At 47.4% G+C, this 22,720-nt stretch overlaps 1 protein-coding gene across 1 annotated transcript in view; it reads right to left on the bottom strand.

Annotated features, from left to right (window-relative positions):
- Positions 1-4,070: 4,070 nt before the first annotated feature.
- LOC123739251 (reelin-like) overlaps positions 4,071-22,720 on the bottom strand; it is a 25,804-nt gene continuing 7,154 nt past the window's right edge. Inside the window, exons 5-14 of the mRNA XM_045713707.1 lie at positions 20,984-21,089; positions 20,103-20,343; positions 18,823-18,974; positions 13,814-13,965; positions 12,049-12,164; positions 11,135-11,344; positions 10,535-10,663; positions 5,732-5,841; positions 5,473-5,539; positions 4,071-4,164 (exon numbers count right to left, since the gene is read on the bottom strand). Of these exons, the coding sequence (XP_045569663.1) occupies positions 10,565-10,663; positions 11,135-11,344; positions 12,049-12,164; positions 13,814-13,965; positions 18,823-18,974; positions 20,103-20,343; positions 20,984-21,089 (1,076 nt within the window). The 3' untranslated portion in view covers positions 4,071-4,164; positions 5,473-5,539; positions 5,732-5,841; positions 10,535-10,564. The remainder of the gene's footprint in view (positions 4,165-5,472; positions 5,540-5,731; positions 5,842-10,534; positions 10,664-11,134; positions 11,345-12,048; positions 12,165-13,813; positions 13,966-18,822; positions 18,975-20,102; positions 20,344-20,983; positions 21,090-22,720) is intronic.

The following is a 22,720-nucleotide window of genomic DNA, read 5'->3' as shown; positions in this document are numbered from 1 at the left end:
GACACACCTCTATCCTTGACACTTTCCCCCTGGCCTTCTGCCCCCCTGATGAAGAGCGCTCCAGGCAGCACAGGCCCTGCTCTGTGTGTGTGTGTGTGTGTGTGTGTGTGTGTGTGTGTGTGTGTGTGTGTGTGTGTGAGTGTGTAGAGCCATTTGTCTTCATTACAACACAGTAGACAACACTAAATGAGTCAATGGGTCCCTGTAGGTTACATCTCTGTCACTCCCCCAGCACCAGGCTCCATTAAGGATGTGGTACCTGGGTTCGTGGAAGCCCTGGTAAGCGTAGTGTTGCAGGAGGCCTCCATTAACCTGATATGGATAGGGGCAGTATTTTCACGGCCGGATGAAAAAACGTACCCAATTTAAACTGGTTACTACTCTGGCTCCCGGAAATGAGAATATGCATATTATTAGTAGATTTGGATAGAAAACACTCTGACGTTTCTAAAACTGTTTGAATGGTGTCTGTGAGTATAACAGAACTCATATGGCAGGCAAAAACCTGAGAAAAATTCAACCAGGAAGTGTAGGATCTGAGAAATGTAGTTCTTCTTTCTAGTCCCTTTCGAAACTACAGTATCTGTGCTGTTACGTTGCACTTTCTAAGGCTTCAACTGGCTGTCTAAAGCCTTCAAAAAGTGGATTGAGCCTTCTCCTGTCTCTGGGCAGAGTATAGGAGCTCAGTTACTGAGTGGTCTGCCTGAGGACAAAGAGATTGGATATGCGCCTTCCTGCGAAGCACGCTTGTTTTTCTTTTCCTCCTTGAATGAATACACTATTGTCCAGTTGGAATATTATCGCAATTTTACGTTAAAAATACCATAAAAATTGATTTAAAGAGCGTTTGACATGCTTCTAAGTACGGTAATGGAACATTTTGACTTTTTGTGTGTCTCGAATCACGCTCGCGCGTTGGATAGTGGATAGTGACCTGAACGCACGAACAAAACGGAGGTATTTGGACATAACTATGGATTATTTCGAACAAAAACAACATTTCTTGTGGAAGTAGCAATCCTGGGAGTGCATTCTAACGAAGATCAGCAAAGGTAATACAATATTTCTAATACTAATTCTGAGTTTAGTTTGCGCCGAACTTGGCGGGTGTCTGAATAGCTCGCCGTGATGGCGAGCTATGTACTCAGAATATTGAAAAATGTGCTTTCGCCGAAAACCTATTTTAAAATCTGACACAGCGATTGCATAAAGGAGTTCTCTATCTATAATTCTTAAAATAATTGTTATGTATTTTGTCAATATTTATGATGAGTATTTTTGTAAATTCACCTGAGTTTTTGGTGGGAATACATTTTCTGAACATCACGCGCCAATGTAAAAAGCTGTTTTTGGATATAAATATGAACTTGATTGAACAAAACATACATGTATTGTATAACATAATGTCCTAGGAGTGTCATCTGATGAAGATCATCAAAGGTTAGTGCCACATTTAGCTGTGTTTTGGGTTTTATTGACATATATACATGCTTGGAAAATGGCTGTGTAATATTTTGGTCTATGTACTCTCCTAACATAATCTAATGTTTTGCTTTCGCTGTAAAGCCTTTTTTCGAAATCGGACTACGTGGTTGGATTCAGGAGAGGTTTAGCTTTCAAATGGTGTAAAATAGTCGTATGTTTGAAAAATTGAAATTATTGGATTTTTGAGGTTTTTGTATTTCGCGCCATGCGATCCAATTGGCTGTTGGCTAGATGTAAGAGGTTTTAAGGGTGTGGTACCTGGGATCGTGGAAGCCCTGGTAAGTGTAGTGTTGCAGGAGGCCTCCATTAAGGATGTGGTACCTGGGTTCGTGGAAGCCCTGGTAGCGTAGTGTTGCAGGAGGGTCCAGGTGATGCTGTTGTCTGAAGAGTAATGCAGCATGACTCCCTCTCCTGATTGGTCAGGGGCAGGACAGGAACTAAGGATGCTACGACTGCCAAGACGCAGAGTGAACTGGAGGTACCTGGAGGGGGAGGGAGGGGAGGGGAGGGAGGGGGGAGGGAGGGAGGGGGAAGGGAGGGGAGGGAGGGGGGGAGGGAGGGGAGGGAGGAGGGAGGCGAGGAGGGGGGAGGGGGAGGGGATGGATGGATGGGTGGGAAGGGAGGGGAGGGAGGGAGGGGGAGGGGAGGGGGAGAGGGAGGAGTAGAGAGAAAAGGAAAACATGGATTGATAGTGGCAAAATAAAATTAGAAAATTGATCGAGAGAGAGAGAGAGAGAGAGAGAGAGGGGGGGTGTAAAGGGTAAGGTTGGGAATAGATTGACAGAGAGAGAGGGGTGGATGGAGGGAGGAGAGGTGAGAGAGGAAAGGGGTTAGACAAACAGACATGGATGGAGGAAGACAGGGAGGGTGGGAGGGGAGGAGGGAGGGAGTGGGTGGGTGGCAGAATGATAGATGAGATGATTAAACAAATGAGGACAAAATTAGATAGAGGAGAAAGATGAGAGGAAAAGTAGGGAGGTAAAGAGAGAGACAGAGAGATGGATAGAGAGAGGGATAGAGAGAGAGGGAGAGAGAGGAGAGAGGGGGTAGAGATAGAGAGAAAGAGAGAGGGATAGAGGAGAGAGAGGGATAGAGAGAGGGATAGAGAGAGAGAGGGATAGAGAGAGAGAGAGAGAGAGAGAGAGAGAGAGAGAGAGAGAGAGAGAGAGATAGTGCTATGTGCAACACTGCCCACAAAATGAGGTGGAAACTGAGCTGCACTTCCTAACCTCCTGCCCAATATATGACCATATTAGAGACACATATTTCCCTCAGATTACAGAGACAAACAAAGAATTCGAACACAAATCCAATTTTGATAAACTCCCCATATCTAAAGATGTGTGACCTGTTGCCACAAGAAAAGGTCAACCAGTGAAGAACAAACACCATTGTAAATACAACCCATATTTATGTTTATTTATTTTCCCTTTTTGTACTTGAACTATTTAACTATTTGCACATAATATGACATTTGAAATTTCTTTATTCTTTTGAAATGTTGTGAGTGTCGTTTCACTTTTGTTTATTATCTATTTCATTTGCTTTGACAATGTTAACATGTGTTTCCCATGCCAATAAAGCCCCTTAAATTGAAATTGAAATTGAATTGAGAGATAGAGAGACAGAGACGGAGAGACAGAGAGAGAGAGACATTTACAGCCATGTTTACACCTCATATTGAGTCAGTGAGAGTTGACATGTTAGCAACTAGGGAAGAGATGACAGCATCCCAGAGAGCTGCCCTCAGTGACACTCTCAGCCCCCAGCTCCCTCTGTCCTTGGCTCTGGCTCAATCTGGCTCTAATCACCAGCCCAGTTTCCTCTCTCGCAGGCAGGTGTTCACTCAATCAGAGAGGAAACTGCTATTAAATATGTCCGTCAGGTGGCACACAGGGAGCCGCAGCAGGCATAATCAATCTAACACAGATGCCATCTCATCTCTCTCGTTCTCTCATTCTTTCTTTGCCCTCATCTCTCCTGTCATCCGCAGTCCCTGTCCGTCTCCAACCCAAGGGATATGTGACAGAGGAGGGAGGAGTGACTGTTTGGAACAGCGGTATCAATCAGAGATGAGATGATGAGCCACGATCTCACTCGGATAAAGTTAAACTCTCTGACACTGAAAATAAAGCCATAGTCAAAGATGAGTGTGTGTGTGTGTGTGTGTGTGTGTGTGTGTGTGTGTGTGTGTGTGTGTGTGTGTGTGTGTGTGTGTGTGTGTGTGTGTGTGTGTGTGTGTGTGTGTGTGTGTGTGTGTGTGTGTGTGTGTGTGTGTACTGTACTCTACCTGGCCTGTGAGCTGTCGAGTGGTGCGGTCACTAGGTGTCGTCTGCTGTCCCTGTTGAAGACCAAAGCCTTACCGCTGGCCAGAACCCCGCAGCCAAAGCTAACCTCCGCTCCCCTCAGAGAGGAGAAGCTGTGGGAGGCAGAGAGAAAGACAGAGATCTGTTTAGAAGGGTCTATCAGCTGGCACTACAGAGAGTCTAGTAAAGAAACATAGAATTAAACAAAATAGAAACAAAACAAATCCCAAAGAGCAGACACAATGCTAAACATCAAACCCATGTGTACCTGTGATAGGAGGAGAGTCTGGGACTGGAGAAGCCCTCTGACAGGAAGGCAGGGAAGGTCTGGGAGGCCAGCTCACAGGCTGGACCACTAAACCCTGGGTCACACCTGCAGGAGGAGACGAGAGGAAGAGAGGGAGGAGGGAGGAGGGAGAGGGAGAACGAGGAGGGAGAGAGAGAGGAGGGGGAGGAAGACAAGGGAGAGGGGAAAGGAGAAGAAGGGAGGGAGGGGAGAGAGGAAAGGGGAGGGGAGGGGAGAGGAGGGGAGGGGAGGGGAGGGGGGGGAGGGAGGGAGGGAGGGGGAGGACAGGGGGAGGAGGGGAGGAAGAGGAGGAGAGGGGAGAGGAAGGAGGGAGGGGAGAGAGGGCATGGGGTAGGAGGACAGGTGTGAGGAGGGGAGGGAGGAGGGAGGGAGGGAGGGAGGGAGGGAGGGAGGGGGAGAGCGAGGAGGGGGAGTGGGGAGGAGGGGAGGAGATGGAGAGGGGGGAGAAACAAGAGGGGAGAAGAAGGGATGGAGTGTGGGAGCGAGGAGAGGGAGAGGGGAGGAGTGAGAAGGAGAGGAGAGAGAGGGGAGAGGAAGGGAGGGAGTGGGGAGAGCGAGGATGGGGAGGAGGTGGAGGAGAACAATTTGTGAAAAAGAAAAATAGATTATCAGGGAAGTAGGTGGAGAGAAAAATGTGGATAAGAGAGAAAATAGACAGATAAAGAGAAAAGAGACAAAATATAAGAGGGGAGAAGTAGAGACAGAGTAAGAGAGAGAGAAAGAGAGGGGGAGAGAGAGAGCGAGAGAGAAAGGGGAGAGAGATAGAGCGAGAGAGAAAGAGAGAGAGAGAGAGAGAGAGAGAGAATGAAGGGGGAGAGAGAGAGAGAGAGAGAGAGAGAGAGAGAGAGAGAGAGAGAGAGAGAGAGAGAGAGAAAGAAAGAAAGAAAGAAAGAAAGAGAGAGAGAGAGAGAGAGAGAGAGAGAGAGAGAGAGAGAAAGAGAGAGAGAGTGAAGGGGAGAGAGAGAGCGAGAGAGAGAGAGAGAGATAGAGAGAGAGGGGAGAGAGAGAGAGAGAGAGAGAAAGAGAGAGCGAGAGAGAAAAAGAGAGAGAGTGAAGGGGAGAGAGAGAGCGAGAGAGAGAGAGTGTGAGAGAGAGGGGGAGAGAGATAGAGAGAGAGGGGAAGAGAGAGAGAGAGAGAGAGAGAGAGAGAGAGAGAGAGAGAGAGAGAGAGAGAGAGAGAGAGAGAGAGAGAAGGGTACTCATATGGACAGGACATTTATTATCATCATTTAATAATAGAAATAAAAGGATTTGATCACCATATATCACGATATTAACTGCAAGGCATTTGATGAATGAGCGTTATTGAGAATGAGAATAATTCATTCAAGATATGATATCGTTAATTCTTTCATTAATAAGATCTGTTCTTACTTGCAGCCGGTACGGGAGCAGTGTCCTCTTCCAGAGCAGAAACGAAGGCAGGATGGACCGATGTACACTGGACAGATACACAGATAACAGAGAGATTAGTAAATGAACGACCCAAAAACAATACTTTTGGAAAGACAGGAATTTGATTCTCTTTGTATTTTTAGTAAGTGAATATCTGAGGGGAATTGGACCAACAAACTTAATGTCCCAAGATCTTATGAGAATTACAGGACCACCAGTGTGTGTATGAGGTTCTCACCGTTATCTATGGCCCACATGTTACCAGCTCCCATGCCACCCTGTCTCCAACGGAACTGGGTGTTCTCAGTCAGGGCAGCGTTGGGTAAGGGGATGGAAATCCTCGTCCAGCTGGAGATGGAGACGTAGAGGGAGATGCCAACAGTAAGACAGTACACTCTTAGAAAAAAGGCTTCCCAAGGGGTTCTTTAGCGGAGGGATAGGGTTCTACCTAGGACCTTTAACATCCTAAGAATTGTTTCTGGGGGAAAGGGTTCTTGGGTGATTTTTTTGGAAGGCAATAATGGTTTTACGTTAAATCATATATAATATTTCCCAGCATGCTCTATTGAAGGGAGATTTTCCGGAATTGTTTGTTTTACTGTAATATGTGTTTTTTGCATGTACATTGATTGGTTAATGCATTTTATACTACACAAAGACAAATAACATACAGGTTTTCTAAACTAATCCAATCAGTTGGATTTATAGTACCCGTTACTGAGATGGCTGTTCCAGTTCAGATGATTAAGGTATTCAATCTTCCCTACCTTGCAAGTCATCATGAATGCAGGTTGCGTGTGAATAACAACTCCACTTGTTGGATATCCTAACTCTGGCTGTATTCCAATAGGAATTACACATCACTTTGCAAGCCAGCATTACATGACTTGCAGGCCTGATGTGGCCTGTAAACCAGGAGTTTCCTAACACCACTATGTCAGGGTATAACTAGGTCCTCAAAGAAAGGTCTCATGATATATGTCGTATATTATCATATGTTACGTTTCTGTGTTGTGGGTTTGTGTACATGCATGTGTGTATTTCAGGAAAATGGCTTCCTGGATTCCCCCAAAGCAGCTGATTGGTCGGCCCATCACTAATTGGAGCTCTGACCCCGCCCTCTCATTGGGGGAAACAGCTGTCTCTAATTACCGACTCGTTCTGCAGCTTGAAAAGCCAGTGTTCCTTTGTTAGGGAAGAGCTTCTTTGTATGTACTCTGTTGGTTGTGGGTCTGTATAATTTGTTGTGAAGTATTTTGTAGCCGGTCCCGCTGAGGTATGTGTATACCAAAATGACTGTGTTTGTGATTATTGAAATTGTTCGCTTTAAGTTGGTAATTATTCTGTTTTTGTTCCCAGGGGGGAAAGGGAAAGGCACCTTGGGAGTGCTTAGGCAAGAGGCCTGCGGGCATACATAAACTGTTGAAGTCGGAAGTTTACATTCACTTGTTTTTCAACCACTCCACAAAGTCGGTTAGGACATCTACTTTGCATGACACAAGTAATTTTTCCAACAATTGTTTTCAGACAGATTATTTCACTTACAATTCACCGTATCACAATTCCAGTGGGTCAGAAGTTTACATACACTAAGTTGACTGTGCCTTTAAACAGCTTGGAACATTCCAGAAAATGTCATGGCATTAGAAGCTTCTGATAGGCTCAGTGACATCATTTGAGTCAGTGCCTCTTTGCTTGACGTCATGGGAAAATCAAAAGAAATCAGAAAAAAGAATGGTAGACCTTCACAAGTCTGGTTCATCCCTGGGAGCAATTTCCAAACGCCTGAAGGTACCACGTTCATCTGTACCAACAATAGTACGCAAGTATAAACACCATGAGACCACACAGCCGTTATACCGCTCAGGGAGGAGACGTGTTCTGTCTCCTAGAGATGAACGTACTTTGGTGCAAAAAGTGCAAATCAATCCCAGAACAACAGCAAAGGACCTTGTGAAGATACTGGAGGAAACAGGTACAAAAGTATCTATATCCACAGTGAAACGAGTCCTATATCGACATAACCTGAAAGGCCGCTCAGCAAGGAAAAAGCTACTGCTCCAAAACTGCCATAAAAAAGCCACACTACGGTTTGCAACTGCACATGGGGACGAAGATTGTACTTTTTGGAGAAATGTCCTCTGGTCTGATGAAATAAAAATATAACTGTTTGGCCATAATGACCATCATTATGTTTGGAGGGAAAAGGTGGGATGCTTGCAAGCCGACGAACACCATCCCAACCGTGAAGCACGGGGGTGGCAGCATCATGTTGTGGGGGTGCTTTGCTGCAGGAGGGGCTGGTGCACTTCACAAAATAGATGGCTTCATGAGGATGGAAAATTATGTGGATATATTGAAGCAACATCTCAAGACGTCAGTCAGGAAGTTAAAGCTTGGTCGCAAATGGGTCTTCCAAATGGACAATGACCCCAAGCATACTTCCAAAGTTGTGGCAAAATGGCTTAAGGACAACACAGTCAAGGTATTAGAGTGGCCATCACAAAGCCCTGACCTCAATCCTGTAGAAACTTTCTGGACAGAACTGAAAAAGCGTGTGCGAGCAAGGAGGCCTACAAACCTGACTCAGTTACACCAGCTCTGTCAGGAGGAATGGTCCAAAATTCACCCAACTTACTGTGGGAAGCTTGTGGAAGGCTACTTGAAACGTATGACCCAGGTTAAACAATTTTAAAGGCAATGCTACCAAATACTAATTGAGTGTATGTACATTTCTGACCCACTGGGAATGTGATGAAAGAAATATAAGGTGAAATAAATCACTCTACTATTATTCTGACATTTCACATTCTTAAAATAAAGTGGTGATCCTAACTGACCTAAGACAGGGAATTTTTTACTAGGATTAAATGTCAGGAATTGTGAAAAACTTAGTTTAAATGTATTTGGCTAAGGTGTATGTAAACTTCCGACTTCAACTGTACCTGTGGTATGCACTCTGTCTATGCACACTAGGTAAGACCTGGGCGGACCTCCACCTACAGTCCCATACCTCTATACCTCCACCTACAGTCCTGTACCTCTATACCTCCACCTACAGTCCCGTACCTCTATACCTCCACCTACAGTCCCGTACCTCTATACCTCCACCTACAGTCCCGTACCTCTATACCTCCACCTACAGTCCCATACCTCTATACCTCCACCTACAGTCCCATACCTCTATACCTCCACCTACAGTCCCATACCTCTATACCTCCACCTACAGTCCCATACCTCTATACCTCCACCTACAGTCCCATACCTCTATACCTCCACCTACAGTCCCATACCTCTATACCTCCGCCTACAGTCCCATACCTCTATACCTCCGCCTACAATCACATACCTCCACCTATAGTCCCATACCTCTATACCTCTACCTACAGTCGCATACCTCTATACCTCCACCTACAGTCCCATACCTCTATACCTCCACCTACAGTCCCATACCTCTATACCTCCACCTACAGTCCCATACCTCTATACCTCCGCCTACAGTCCCATACCTCTATACCTCCGCCTACAATCACATACCTCCACCTATAGTCCCATACCTCTATACCTCTACCTATAGTCCCATACCTCTATACCTCTACCTACAGTCCCATACCTCTATACCTCCGCCTACAGTCCCATACCTCTATACCTCCGCCTACAGTCCCATACCTCTATACCTCCGCCTACAGTCCCATACCTCTATACCTCCGCCTACAGTCCCATACCTCTATACCTCCGCCTACAGTCCCATACCTCTATACCTCCGCCTACAGTCCCATACCTCTATACCTCCGCCTACAGTCCCATACCTCTATACCTCCGCCTACAGTCCCATACCTCCGCCTACAGTCCCATACCTTTATACCTCCGCCTACAGTCCCATACCTCTATACCTCCGCCTACAGTCCCATACCTCTATACCTCCGCCTACAGTCCCATACCTCTATACCTCCGCCTACAGTCCCATACCTCTATACCTCCGCCTACAGTCCCATACCTCTATACCTCCGCCTACAGTCCCATACCTCTATACCTCCGCCTACAGTCCCATACCTCTATACCTCCGCCTACAGTCCCATACCTCTATACCTCCGCCTACAGTCCCATACCTCTATACCTCCGCCTACAGTCCCATACCTCTATACCTCCGCCTACAGTCCCATACCTCTATACCTCCGCCTACAGTCCCATACCTCTATACCTCCGCCTACAGTCCCATACCTCTATACCTCCGCCTACAGTCCCATACCTCTATACCTCCGCCTACAGTCCCATACCTCTATACCTCCGCCTACAGTCCCATACCTCTATACCTCCGCCTACAGTCCCATACCTCTATACCTCCGCCTACAGTCCCATACCTCTATACCTCCGCCTACAGTCCCATACCTCCGCCTACAGTCCCATACCTCCGCCTACAGTCCCATACCCCCACCTACAGTCCCATACCTCCACCTACAGTCCCATACCCCCACCTACAGTCCCATACCTCCTCCTACAGTCCCATACCTCTATACCTCTATACCTCTACCTACAGTTCCATACCTCCACCTACAGTCCCATACCGCTATACCTAAAGTCCCAATACCTCTATACCTCCACGGGGAGTTGAGCATAGCAGGGTGTTACGTTTCCCCCCTCCCAGAGGCGTACGTAACATCATTAAATAACATTCATAGAGGGTTCTAGGTGGAACCATTCATGGAGGGTTCTAGGTGGAACCATTCATGGAGGGTTCTAGGTGGAACCATTCATGGAGGGTTCTAGGTGGAACCATTCATGGAGGGTTCTAGGTGGAACCATTCATGGAGGGTTCTAGGTGGAACCATTCATGGAGGGTTCTAGGTGGAACCATTCATGGAGGGTTCTTCCCAGCACCAAAAAGGTTTAACCTATCAGGACAAACCGATGAACCCTGAATGGTTCAACTTAGCAACTTTCTTTCTAAAAGTGCATATCCAGGAAAACACTACACACACACTACACACACACACACACACACACACACACACTACACACACATTAACACAGACATCCCTACCCGCTGTAGTTATCAGAGGAGTAGATGGTGCTATGTGGTAGGTGAGGTCCAGCACACAAGTCTGGGAGACACTCTGTGTGGAGCAGGGACCAGGAATGACCGTGATTGGTGGAAAACTCCAGATTGACACTAACAAAGAGGAAGACACGTTTTTATGACACCTTACACACATTGTAAATAAGGGGAAGAATTGTCAGTATTGAAAAATGGGGGAAGAATTGTCAGTGTTGAAAAATGGGGGGGGAAGAATTGTCAGTGTTGAAAAATGGGGGGAAGAATTGTCAGTATTGAAAAATGGGGGGAAGAATTGTCAGTATTGAAAAATGGGGGGAAGAATTGTCAGTGTTGAAAAATGGGGGAAGAATTGTCAGTGTTGAAAAATGGGGGGAAGAATTGTCAGTGTTGAAAAATGGGGGAAGAATTGTCAGTATTGAAAAATGGGGGAAGAATTGTCAGTGTTGAAAAATGGGGGAAGAATTGTCAGTATTGTAAAAATATATTATTATGAAATGTGTGCAATTAGCAAATAGAAAATGTATTGTATTGTTTTGCATTGTGCTGGCTGTTGAGTGCAACAGTACAGAAGGTGGGTGATTGTACCTGTTGGCAGGCTGGTAGGATCCACAGCCCAGGTTGATGGAGAACTGGGCCACGTGGGTGTGTGTGGCAGGCAGAACCGGCAGCAGCTGCATGAAGTCTACGGCCCAGACGTGACGCTTGGCACCACCGTGTGCCCGCTGCTCCAGACAGAACTGGGTGACAGGGGGTCTGGAGGTCTGTAGGTAGGGCTACTGATACTACAGATGGACTCTAGGGGAGGAGAGGGGAGGAGAGAGGAGGAGGAGTAGGGAGGAGAGGGGGAAGAGGGAGGAGGATAAGGGAATAACAAAGGTTATAAAAGTAGAGGAGAGGAAGGAGGTGAGGGAGGAGGAGGTGGAGAGGAGTGAAATGGGGAAAGATGGAGAGAGAGGGTTGGGAGAGGAGAGATATGGGGGGAAAGGAGAGGAAACACAGTAGAGGAAAAACAGAGTTGGTTGGATCAACACATTTTACATTCTCCTAAACATCAACAGAACAGTTAGAGCTAGTTCATATTATAGAGCAGGTCTGTGTAGTGTAGAGGACAGAGCAGGTCTGTGTGTAGTGTAGAGGACAGAGCAGGTCAGTGTAGAGGACAGAGCAGGTCAGTGTAGAGGACAGAGCAGGTCAGTGTAGAGGACAGAGCAGGTCAGTGTAGAGGACAGAGCAGGTCAGTGTAGAGGACAGAGCAGGTCTGTGTAGAGGACAGAGCAGGTGTGTGTATGGCACAGTGTCCAACAGTACGTGTGTGTGTGTTTGGTCTCACCTTGTAGGATTATGGCAGGGTGTCCAACAGCACGTGGTGTGTGTGTGTGTGTGTGTGTGTGTGTGTGTGTGTGTGTGTGTGTGTGTGTGTGTGTGTGTGTGCTCACCTTGTAGGAGGAGAATGGCAGGGTGTCTAACAGCAAGTGGTGTGTGTGTGTGTTTGGTCTCACCTTGTAGGAGGAGTATGGCAGGGTGTCTAACAGCACGTGGTCTCTCCTGCCCTCTGACCTCCCAAACAAGATGACATCATTCTCATGGGACTCTCCTGGGTCACACTCTCCTCCACCTGCAGGAAAACACACACACAGTCGGGGAAACATAGAGACAGTCGGTGTCCAACAGCACGTGGTGTGTGTGTGTGGTCTAGGTCTGACTAGTATCTGTCTGCTCCTTGTCCCCTCCATCTGCTCTGACTAGTATCTGTCTGCTCCTTGTCCCTCTCCATCTGCTCTGATCTGTCTGCCCCTATGTCCCTCTCCATCTGCACTGATCTGTCTGCCCCTATGTCCCTCTCCATCTGCTCTGACTGGTATCTGTCTGCCCCTATGTCCCTCTCCATCTGCTCTGACTAGTATCTGTCTGCCCCTATGTCCCTCTCCATCTGCTTTGACTAGTATCTGTCTGCTCCTTGTCCCTCTCCATCTGCTCTGACTGGTATCTGTCTGCCCCTTGTCCCTCCATCTGCACTGATCTGTCTGCTCCTTGTTCTCTCCATCTGCTCTGATCTGTCTGCCCCTTGTCCCTCTCCATCTGCTCTGACTATCATCTGTCTGCCCCTTGTCCCTCTCCATCTGCTCTGATCTGTCTGCTCCTTGTCCCTCTCCATCTGCACTGATCTGTCTGCTCCTTGTCCCTCTCCATCTGCACTGATCTGTCTGCTCCTTGTCCCTCTCCATCTGCACTGATCTGTCTGCTCCTTGTCCCTCTCCATCTGCTCTGATCTGTCTGCCCCTTGTCCCTCTCCATCTGCTCTGACTATCATCTGTCTGCTCCTTGTCCCTCTCCATCTGCACTGATCTGTCTGCCCCTTGTCCCTCTCCATCTGCACTGATCTGTCTGCCCCTTGTCCCTCTCCATCTGCTCTGATCTGTCTGCTCCTTGTCCCTCTCCATCTGCACTGATCTGTCTGCCCCTTGTCCCTCTCCATCTGCTCTGATCTGTCTGCTCCTTGTCCCTCTCCATCTGCTCTGACTGGCATCTGTCTGCTCCTTGTCCCTCTCCGTCTGCACTGATCTGTCTGCTCCTTGTCCCTCTCCATCTGCTCTGACTGGTATCTGTCTGCTCCTTGTCCCTCTCCATCTGCTCTGACTGGTATCTGTCTGCTCCTATGTCCCTCTCCATCTGCTCTGACTGGTATCTGTCTGCCCCTTGTCCCTCCATCTGCTCTGACTAGTATCTGTCTGCCCCTATGTCCCTCTCCATCTGCTCTGACTAGTATCTGTCTGCTCCTTGTCCCTCTCCGTCTGCACTGATCTGTCTGCTCCTTGTCCCTCTCCATCTGCTCTGACTGGTATGTCTGCCCCTTGTCCCTCTCCATCTGCTCTGACTGGCATCTGTCTGCCCCTTGTCCCTCTCCATCTGCTCTGACTGGCATCTGTCTGCTCCTTGTCCCTCTCCGTCTGCACTGATCTGTCTGCTCCTTGTCCCTCTCCGTCTGCACTGATCTGTCTGCTCCTTGTCCCTCTCCATCTGCTCTGACTGGTATCTGTCTGCTCCTTGTCCCTCTCCATCTGCTCTGACTGGTATGTCTGCTCCTTGTCCCTCTCCGTCTGCACTGATCTGTCTGCTCCTTGTCCCTCCATCTGCTCTGACTGAACTTGACAGTTAAAAACAATATGGAGGAAGTTCATCAGTTCTTTGAGGTCAGTGAAGGGAAGGAGGGGAGAAGGTATTTTTAGACACGTGGGTAACAGTCTGTGTTGGTGGTAACTTTACCCATGGTGAAGTGGAAGCGGATGTTTCCAAAGGAGGTGGTATCCAGGTAGGGAGTACACATCTTCCTCTCTCCACCCCTCTCGAACACCAGGGCCATGCCTGACTCTATCTCTCCACACTGGGTCCCATACACTGCCCCCTCGATGTCCCAGCTAAACACACACACACACAAACATAGGCACACACACAAATAGAAAGATAGAGAGAGAAGGGATATATTAGTACTGAAGTAAACTTTACACAGACAGAACAATGCCTCACTACACACAGTGAAAAAGCGCACTACGTTGTAATCAATGGACTCTGAAAGAGGTACCTGTTGAAGATGGTTAACAATCACCCTGGGTCTCTCCTCTCCTCTCCTCTCCTCTCCTCTCCTCTCCTCTCCTCTCCTCTCCTCTCCTCTCCTCTCCTCCTAATGTCTCCTTCACATGACATATCAGTGTATATATCAGGATATTCATTAGGAGGTATCTATATTCCTCGTCTCTCTGGCTGCCTCTTCCTTCCTTCCTTCCTTCCTTCCTTCCTTCCTTCCTTCCTTCCTTCCTTCCTTCCTTCCTTCCTTCCTTCCTTCCTTCCTTCCTTCCTTCCTTCCTTCCTTCCTTCCTTCCTTCCTTCTATCCCCTATCCTCTCATCTCCTCTCCTCTCCTCTCCTCTCCTCTCCTCTCCTCTCCTCTCCTCTCCTCTCCTCTCCTCTCCTCTCCTCTCCTCTGCTCCTAATGTCTCCTTCTTCACATGACTATATCAGTGTATATATCAGGATATTCATTAGGAGGTATCTATATTCCTCCTCTCTCCTGCGATCTCTCTCCTCTGTCAGGTGTTACCCTCAGTATCCCTGTCACATCAGCAGGGTTGTTGGGATGAGGCGCCTCTACAGGTGGTGACATAGAGAGCGAGGAGTTCTCCATGCTTAGCCTGCAAAACATGTCCTCATACACTACGTAATAGGTGTGAGATGTCATAGTATGCAATTACTGCCCATGTTAACTGTGTGTTTGTGTGTGTGTGTGTGTGTGTGTGTGGGGAAAGAACATAGACCTGGGATTCTCCTCTCATTAACATACTGACACAGAGCACGGGGCTTCCTTAATCACTTCCTCATATCGATCCATAACTCTCCAAACCCTGCCTCTCATTATGTTCATCTCTCTCTCTCTCTGCGCTTCTCTCCAAACCCTGCCTCTCATTATGTTCATCTCTCTCTCCCTCTCTGCGCTTCTCTCCAAACCCTGCCTCTCATTATGTTCATCTCTCTCTCTCTCTCTCTCTCTCTCTCTCTCTCTCTCTCTCTCTCTCTCTCTCTCTCTCTCTCTCTCTCTCTCTCTCTCTCTCTCTCTCTCTGTGCTTCTCTCCAAACCCTGCCTCTCATTATGTTCATCTCTCTCTTTCTCTGCGCTTCTCTCCAAACCCTGCCTCTCATTATGTTCATCTCTCTCTCTCTCTCTGCGCTTCTCTCCATCTCTCTGTTTCTCTCTCTCTCTCTGCTTCTCTCCATCTATCTCTCCCTCTTTCTCCATCTCTCTCTCTGTTTCTCTCTCTGTTTCTCTCTCTCTCTGTTTCTCTCTCTGTTTCTCTCTCTCTCTCTTTCTCTCTCTGTTTCTCCATCTCTCTCGCTCTCTCTCTCTCTTTCTCTCTCTGTTTCTCCATCTCTCTCGCTCTCTCTCTCTCTGCGCTTCTCTCCATCTCTCTCTCTCTCTGCGCTCCTCTCTCTCTCTGCTTCTCTCCATCTATCTCTCCCTCTTTCTCCATCTCTCTCTCTGTTTCTCTCTCTCTCTCTCTTTCTCTCTCTGTTTCTCCATCTCTCTCTCTGTTTCTCCATCTCTCTCTCTGTTTCTCCATCTCTCTCTCTGTTTCTCCATCTCTCTCTCTGTTTCTCCATCTCTCTCTCTGTTTCTCCATCTCTCTCTCTGTTTCTCCATCTCTCTCTCTGTTTCTCCATCTCTCTCTCTCTCTCTCTGCGCTCCTCTCTCTCTCTCTGCTTCTCTCCATCTATCTCTCCCTCTTTCTCCATCTATCTCTCCCTCTTTCTCTCTGTCTCTTCATCCCTCTCTCCTTCTCTCTACCAGTTCTGAATGATCTGTGCATGTGTGACAGATGGAGTAGGTTGTCAGGGAGGTGAACAGCACCTGTTCAGTCCTCAGCAGGTTTCTGCTGACATGGACAGGTCCCCTGACCTCAATACATGACAGAGGACATAGACAGGTCCCCTGACCTCAATACATGACAGAGGACATGGACAGGTCCCCTGACCTCAATACATGACAGAGGACATAGACAGGTCCCCTGACCTCAATACATGACAGAGGACATAGACAGGTCCCCTGACCTCAATACATGACAGAGGACATGGACAGGTCCCCTGACCTCAATACATGACAGAGGACATGGACAGGTCCCCTGACCTCAATACATGACAGAGGACATAGACAGGTCCCCTGACCTCAATACATGACAGAGGACATGTGACGGTAAAAAGCCTCTTGTTTCTCTTCACTGCACTCTCTCCTCTTTGGCTGACGTGTGACACACAACATGACAAGTTGACAGGTTTCAGCTGACATAGACAGGTCCTCTGAATTGAAGTACATGACAGATGACAGGCTTAGTGAATGACATCCACACACTTGAAAGGCGACACAAAGAGGTATCCGTTTCTCTTCCCTGCACTCTCTCCTCTTACGGCTGACGTTATACACAACTCAGATATTCCTTCCAGCTAGGGATACAGCTAGGGGTACAGCTAGGGACACAGCTAGGGGGGATACAGCTAGGGGGGATACAGCTAGGGGGGATACAGCTAGGGGGATACAGCTAGGGGGGGATACAGCTAGGGATACAGCTAGGGACACAGCTAGGGACACAGCTAGGGATACAGCTAGGGACACAGCTAGGGGGGACACAGCTAGGGAGGATACAGCTAGGGGGGACACAGCTAGGGACACAGCTAGGGATACAGCTAGGGACACAGCTAGGGGGGATACAGCTAGGGATACAGCTAGGGGTACAGCTAGGGGGATACAGCTAGGGATACAGCTAGGGATACAGCTAGGGATACAGCTAGGGATACAGCTAGGGGGATACAGCTAGGGATACAGCTAGGGATACAGCTAGGGAGGATACAGCTAGGGGGGCACAGCTAGGGTGGATACAGCTAGGGATACAGCTAGGGACACAGCTAGGGGGACACAGCTAGGGGGGACACAGCTAGGGGGGACACAGCTAGGGGGGATACAGCTAGGGGGGATACAGCTAGGGATACAGCTGGGGGGATACAGCTAGGGGGGATACAGCTAGGGGGGATACAGCTAGGGGGGGGATACAGCTAGGGAGGATACAGCTAGGGGGGATACAGCTAGGGAGGATACAGCTAGGGGGGACACAGCTAGGGACACAGCTAGGGGGGATACAGCTAGGGGGGATACAGCTAGGGATACAGCTAGGGACACAGCTAGGGGGGATACAGCTAGGGGGGATACAGCTATGGACACAGCTAGGGATACAGCTAGGGACACAGCTAGGGGGGACACATAAAGAGGGAAAGGGAGATGAGGATGATGATCAAATAATTTCAAATCAAATGTTATTAGTCACATGCGCCAAATACAACAGGTGTAGACCTTACAGTGAAATGCTGAATACTACAGGTGTAGACCTCACAGTGAAATGCTGAATACAACAGGTGTAGTAGACCTTACAGTGAAATGCTGAATACAACAGGTGTAATAGACCTCATAGTGAAATGCTGAATACAACAGGTGTAGTAGACCTCACAGTGAAATGCTGAATACTACAGGTGTAGACCTCACAGTGAAATGCTGAATACTACAGGTGTAGTAGAGCTTACAGTGAAATGCTGAATACTACAGGTGTAGACCTCACAGTGAAATGCTGAATACTACAGGTGTAGACCTCACAGTGAAATGCTGAATACTACAGGTGTAGACCTCAAAGTGAAATGCTGAATAATACAGGTGTAGAACTCACAGTGAAATGCTGAATACAACAGGTGTAGGTAGACCTCACAGTGAAATGCTGAATACAACAGGTGTAGACCTCACAGTGAAATGCTGAATACAACAGGTGTAGGTAGACCTTACAGTGAAATGCCGAACACAACAGGTGTAGTAGACCTTACAGTGAAATGCTGAATACAACAGGTGTAGACCTCACAGTAAAATGCTGAATACAACAGGTGTAGTAGACCTCACAGTGAAATGGTGAATACAACAGGTGTAGTAGACCTTACAGTGAAATGCTGAATACAACAGGTGTAGTAGACCTTACAGTGAAATGCTGAATACAACAGGTGTAGGTAGACCTTACAGTGAAATGCTGAATACTACAGGTGTAGTAGACCTTACAGTGAAATGCTGAATACAACAGGTGTAGGTAGACCATACAGTGAAATGCTGAATACTACAGGTGTAGTAGACCTCACAGTGAAATGCTGAATACAACAGGTGTAGATAGACCTTACAGTGAAATGCTGAATACTACAGGTGTAGTAGACCTCACAGTGAAATGCTGAATACTACAGGTGTAGTAGACCTCACAATGAAATGCTGAATACAACAGGTGTAGGTAGACCTTACAGTGAAATGCTGAATACAACAGGTGTAGACCTCACAGTGAAATGCTGAATACTACAGGAGTAGACCTTACAGTGAAATGCTGAATACAACAGGTGTAGGTAGACCTTACAGTGAAATGCTGAATACAACAGGTGTAGTAGACCTTACAGTGAAATGCTGAATACAACAGGTGTAGTAGACCTTACAGTGAAATGCTGAATACAACAGGTGTAGTAGACCTCACAGTGAAATGCTGAATACAACAGGTGTAGTAGACCTCACAGTGAAATGCTGAATACTACAGGTGTTGACCTCACAGTGAAATGCTTTCTTATGAGCCCCTAACCAACAATGCAGTTTAAAAAAGTTATGTATAAGAATAAGAGATAAAAGTAACAATAATTAATGATGGTGACATCATTATGACTCACTTGGTGGGCGGGCTTTCAAAGTCCTCCTCCCAGTAGCTCCGCCCCTCCTCTCGGTGGAGGTCGATGTCTCGGGTGGAGGCGAAGGAGTGGCCCACACCCTCCTCGTTGTTGCCATGGAAATACAGAGCGTTGCCCTCTGACTGACAGGCATGCTGGGAAAGAACAGTCATATGTCAGATACATTGCATTAATAAAGATAATAATACAAGATGGTTAAACCCTGTTACTGTACAGATGATTACAGTATAGAATATAACATGGTTAAACCCTGTTTCTGTACAGATGATTACAGTATAGAATATAACATGGTTAAACCCTGTTTCTGTACAGATGATTACAGTATAGAATATAACATGGTTAAACCCTGTTTCTGTACAGATGATTACAGTATAGAATATAACATGGTTAAACCCTGTTACTATTACAGTATAGAATATAACATGGTTAAACCCTGTTTCTGTACAGTTGATTACAGTATAGAATATAACATGGTTAAACCCTGTTACTATTACAGTATAGAATATAACATGGTTAAACCCTGTTTCTGTACAGATGATTACAGTATAGAATATAACATGGTTAAACCCTGTTTCTGTACAGATGATTACAGTATAGAATATAACATGGTTAAACCCTGTTTCTGTACAGATGATTACAGTATAGAATATAACATGGTTAAACCCTGTTTCTGTACAGATGATTACAGTATAGAATATAACATGGTTAAACCCTGTTTCTGTACAGATGATTACAGTATAGAATATAACATGGTTAAACCCTGTTTCTGTACAGATGATTACAGTATAGAATATAACATGGTTAAACCCTGTTTCTGTACAGATGATTACAGTATAGAATATAACATGGTTAAACCCTGTTTCTGTACAGATGATTACAGTTTAGAATATAACATGGTTAAACCCTGTTTCTGTACAGATGATTACAGTATAGAATATAACATGGTTAAACCCTGTTACTATTACAGTATAGAATATAACATGGTTAAACCCTGTTTCTGTACAGATGATTACAGTATAGAATATAACATGGTTAAACCCTGTTTCTGTACAGTTGATTACAGTATAGAATATAACATGGTCACAACACATACGTTTTTCTGTGAGCGCGTAACCCCCCGGCCCTAGTTATAGCAACAGTAGCTTGGTGAGGGTAATGTGATTACCTTGGCAGTAACTCACCTAAAAAAAAAACTGGTTTGCCAAACTGCCATTAAACCCTGAAGAAGAGGAGGAGGAGGAAGAAGAAGAATCGGACGGTACCTTGACGGTGGCTCCAGGGAAGAAGAGCCAGTTAGCTGTGTCGGGGGGGTCCAGGTTATCCTCCATCAGGGGGGGTCTGTGAGCAGCGTTGACCAGCAGTATGTTATCCAGGCCCCAGCACGACTCGTAGCCCTCGGGCCCCTGGGGGGCCTCCTGGGACCACCGTACACGCACCCCATCCCTCTTGGAGCGCACCGGCAGGGGTAGGAGATGGACTACTGTACTGCTGTTAGTAGGAGCACTGTGGACGGGGAAACGGTACACAGAGTAAGTGTGGGTTGGTACTGGGTAGGTGTTGCTGTGTGTTTATACTAAAGCAGAACATGAAATTAACACGCTGCTGGGAGTTAATGACAAGATATTATCATCCAGTTATTTCTCAGCTTGGGAGATAAGAATGGAGAGGGGAGGAGGAGGTGGAGAGAGAGAGAGAGAGAGGGGGGGGAGGACGAGGGGAGGGGGAGAGAGAGAGATATGGGGAGGTTGAGGGGGAGAGAGACAGATGGATGTCTGTGTGAGGAGGACAGGATATAGAGAGGAAATGAGAGAGTGAGAGAGTGGGAAGAAGAGATCAAGAGAGAGAGAGTACAAGAGAGAGACAGAGAGAAAGAGAGAGAGAGTGAGAGAGAGAGAGAGAGAGAGAGAGAGAGAGAGTGAGAGAGAGAGAGCAAGGGAGCGAGAGAGAGAGAGAGAGAGAAAGAGAGAGAGAGACAGAGAGAAAGAGAGCAAGGGAGCGAGAGAGACAGAGAGAGAGAGAGAGAGAGAGAGAGAGAGAGAGAAAGAAAGAGAGAGGGGAGAGAGAGAGGAAGGGGAGACAAATGACAGATGTCAATAGGTATGGATGGAGGGAGAGAGAAAGGGATGATGAAAGAGAGAGAGACCGGATCTTCTCCAGGGTGATCCAGTCATCTGAGCCGTTATTCTTGTTCAGACTGAACGACACGATGATGCTGGGGTCAGAGTAACTGAACCGACAGGAGCCTGAGCCTAGAGAGAGACACACACACACACACACACACACACACACACACACACACACACACACACACACACACACACACACACACACAGAGACAGAGAGAGAGGATAGTTAGCACAGTGATACTTCATGAGTGGACAACTCTGTGTATTAACACCATGCTAAGCCTTAGAGAGGGGTAGCGATCAGGCAGAATGCTAAATAACACGTCGGCTGTTTCTGCATCAATTCAATTTCCTCAGACTCATCCTTCCTTTCTCCCCCATGACCAGGCCCAGCATTGTTGAATCCCTCCCTCTCTCCCTCTCTATTTCTCTCTCTCTCCCACCTACTCACCCACCCACCCTCCCTCCCTCCCTAGCCATGTAGAAATTATCGTCTAAAGAGGGTATAAATGATCTGCTTAGCAGTCGGCAGACAGACAAGCGGATCGAGAGAGGAGAAGAGAGGAGGGGAGAGGAGAAGAGAGGAGAAGAGGGGAGAGGAGAGGAGAGGAGAAGAGAAGAGGGGAGAGGAGAAGAGAAGAGCGGAGAGGAGAAGAGAAGAGGGGAGAGGAGAAGAGAAGAGGGGAGGGAAGAAGAGAAGAGAGGAGAAGAGGGGAGAGGAGAAGAGAAGAGAGAAGAAGAGAGCAGGGGAGAGGAGAAGAGAGGAGAAGAGAGGAGAAGAGAGGAGAGGAGGAGAGAAGAGGGGAGAGGAGAAGAGAAGAGAAGAGGGGAGAGGAGAAGAGAAGAGGGGAGGGAAGAAGAGAAGAGAGGAGAAGAGGGGAGAGGATAAGAGAAGCGAGAAGAAGAGAGGAGGGGAGAGGAGAAGTGGGGAGAGGAGAAGAGAGGAGAAGAGGGGAGATGAGGAAAAGAGAGGAGGGGAGAAGAGAGGAGAAGAGGGGAGAGGAGAAGAGGAGAAGAGAGGAGGGGAGAAGAGAAGAGGGGAGAAGAGATAAGGAGAGAGGAGAAGAGTGGAGAGGAGAAGAGAGGAGGGGAGAAGAGAAGAGGGGAGAAGAGGGGAGAGGAAAAGAGAAGAGGGAAGAAGAGAGGAAGGGAGAGGAGAAGAGAGGAGAAGAGGGGAAAAGTGAGGAGAGGAGGGGAGAGAAGAAGAGGGGAGAAGAGAAGAAAGGAGGGGAGAGGAGAAGAAAGGAGAGGGGAGAGGAGAAGAGAGGAGAAAAGGGGAGAGGAGAGGAGAAGAGAAGAGAAGAGAAGAGGGGAGAGGAGAAAAGAAGAGGGGAGAGGAGAAGATGGGAGAGAAGAAGAGGGGAGAGGAGAAGAGAGGAGAAGAGGGGAGATGAGGAAAAGAGAGGAGGGGAGAAGAGAGGAGAAGAGGGGAGAGGAGAAGAGGAGAAGAGAGGAGGGGAGAAGAGAAGAGGGGAGAAGAGATAAGGAGAGAGGAGAAGAGTGGAGCGGAGAAGAGAGGAGAAGAGAGGAGGGGAGAAGAGAAGAGGGGAGAAGAGGGGAGAGGAAAAGAGAAGAGGGAAGAAGAGAGGAAGGGAGAGGAGAAGAGAGGAGAAGAGGGGAAAAGTGAGGAGAGGAGGGGAGAGAAGAAGAGGGGAGAAGAGAAGAAAGGAGGGGAGAGGAGAAGAAAGGAGAGGAGAGGGGAGAGGAGAAGAGAGGAGAAAAGGGGAGAGGAGAGGAGAAGAGAAGAGAAGAGA

The sequence above is a fragment of the Salmo salar genome, unplaced genomic scaffold (assembly GCF_905237065.1).
Source record: "Salmo salar unplaced genomic scaffold, Ssal_v3.1, whole genome shotgun sequence".
NCBI lineage: Eukaryota > Metazoa > Chordata > Actinopteri > Salmoniformes > Salmonidae > Salmo > Salmo salar.
Note: the sequence above shows the minus strand (reverse complement) of the source record. Positions and strands in the feature narration are given on the sequence as shown.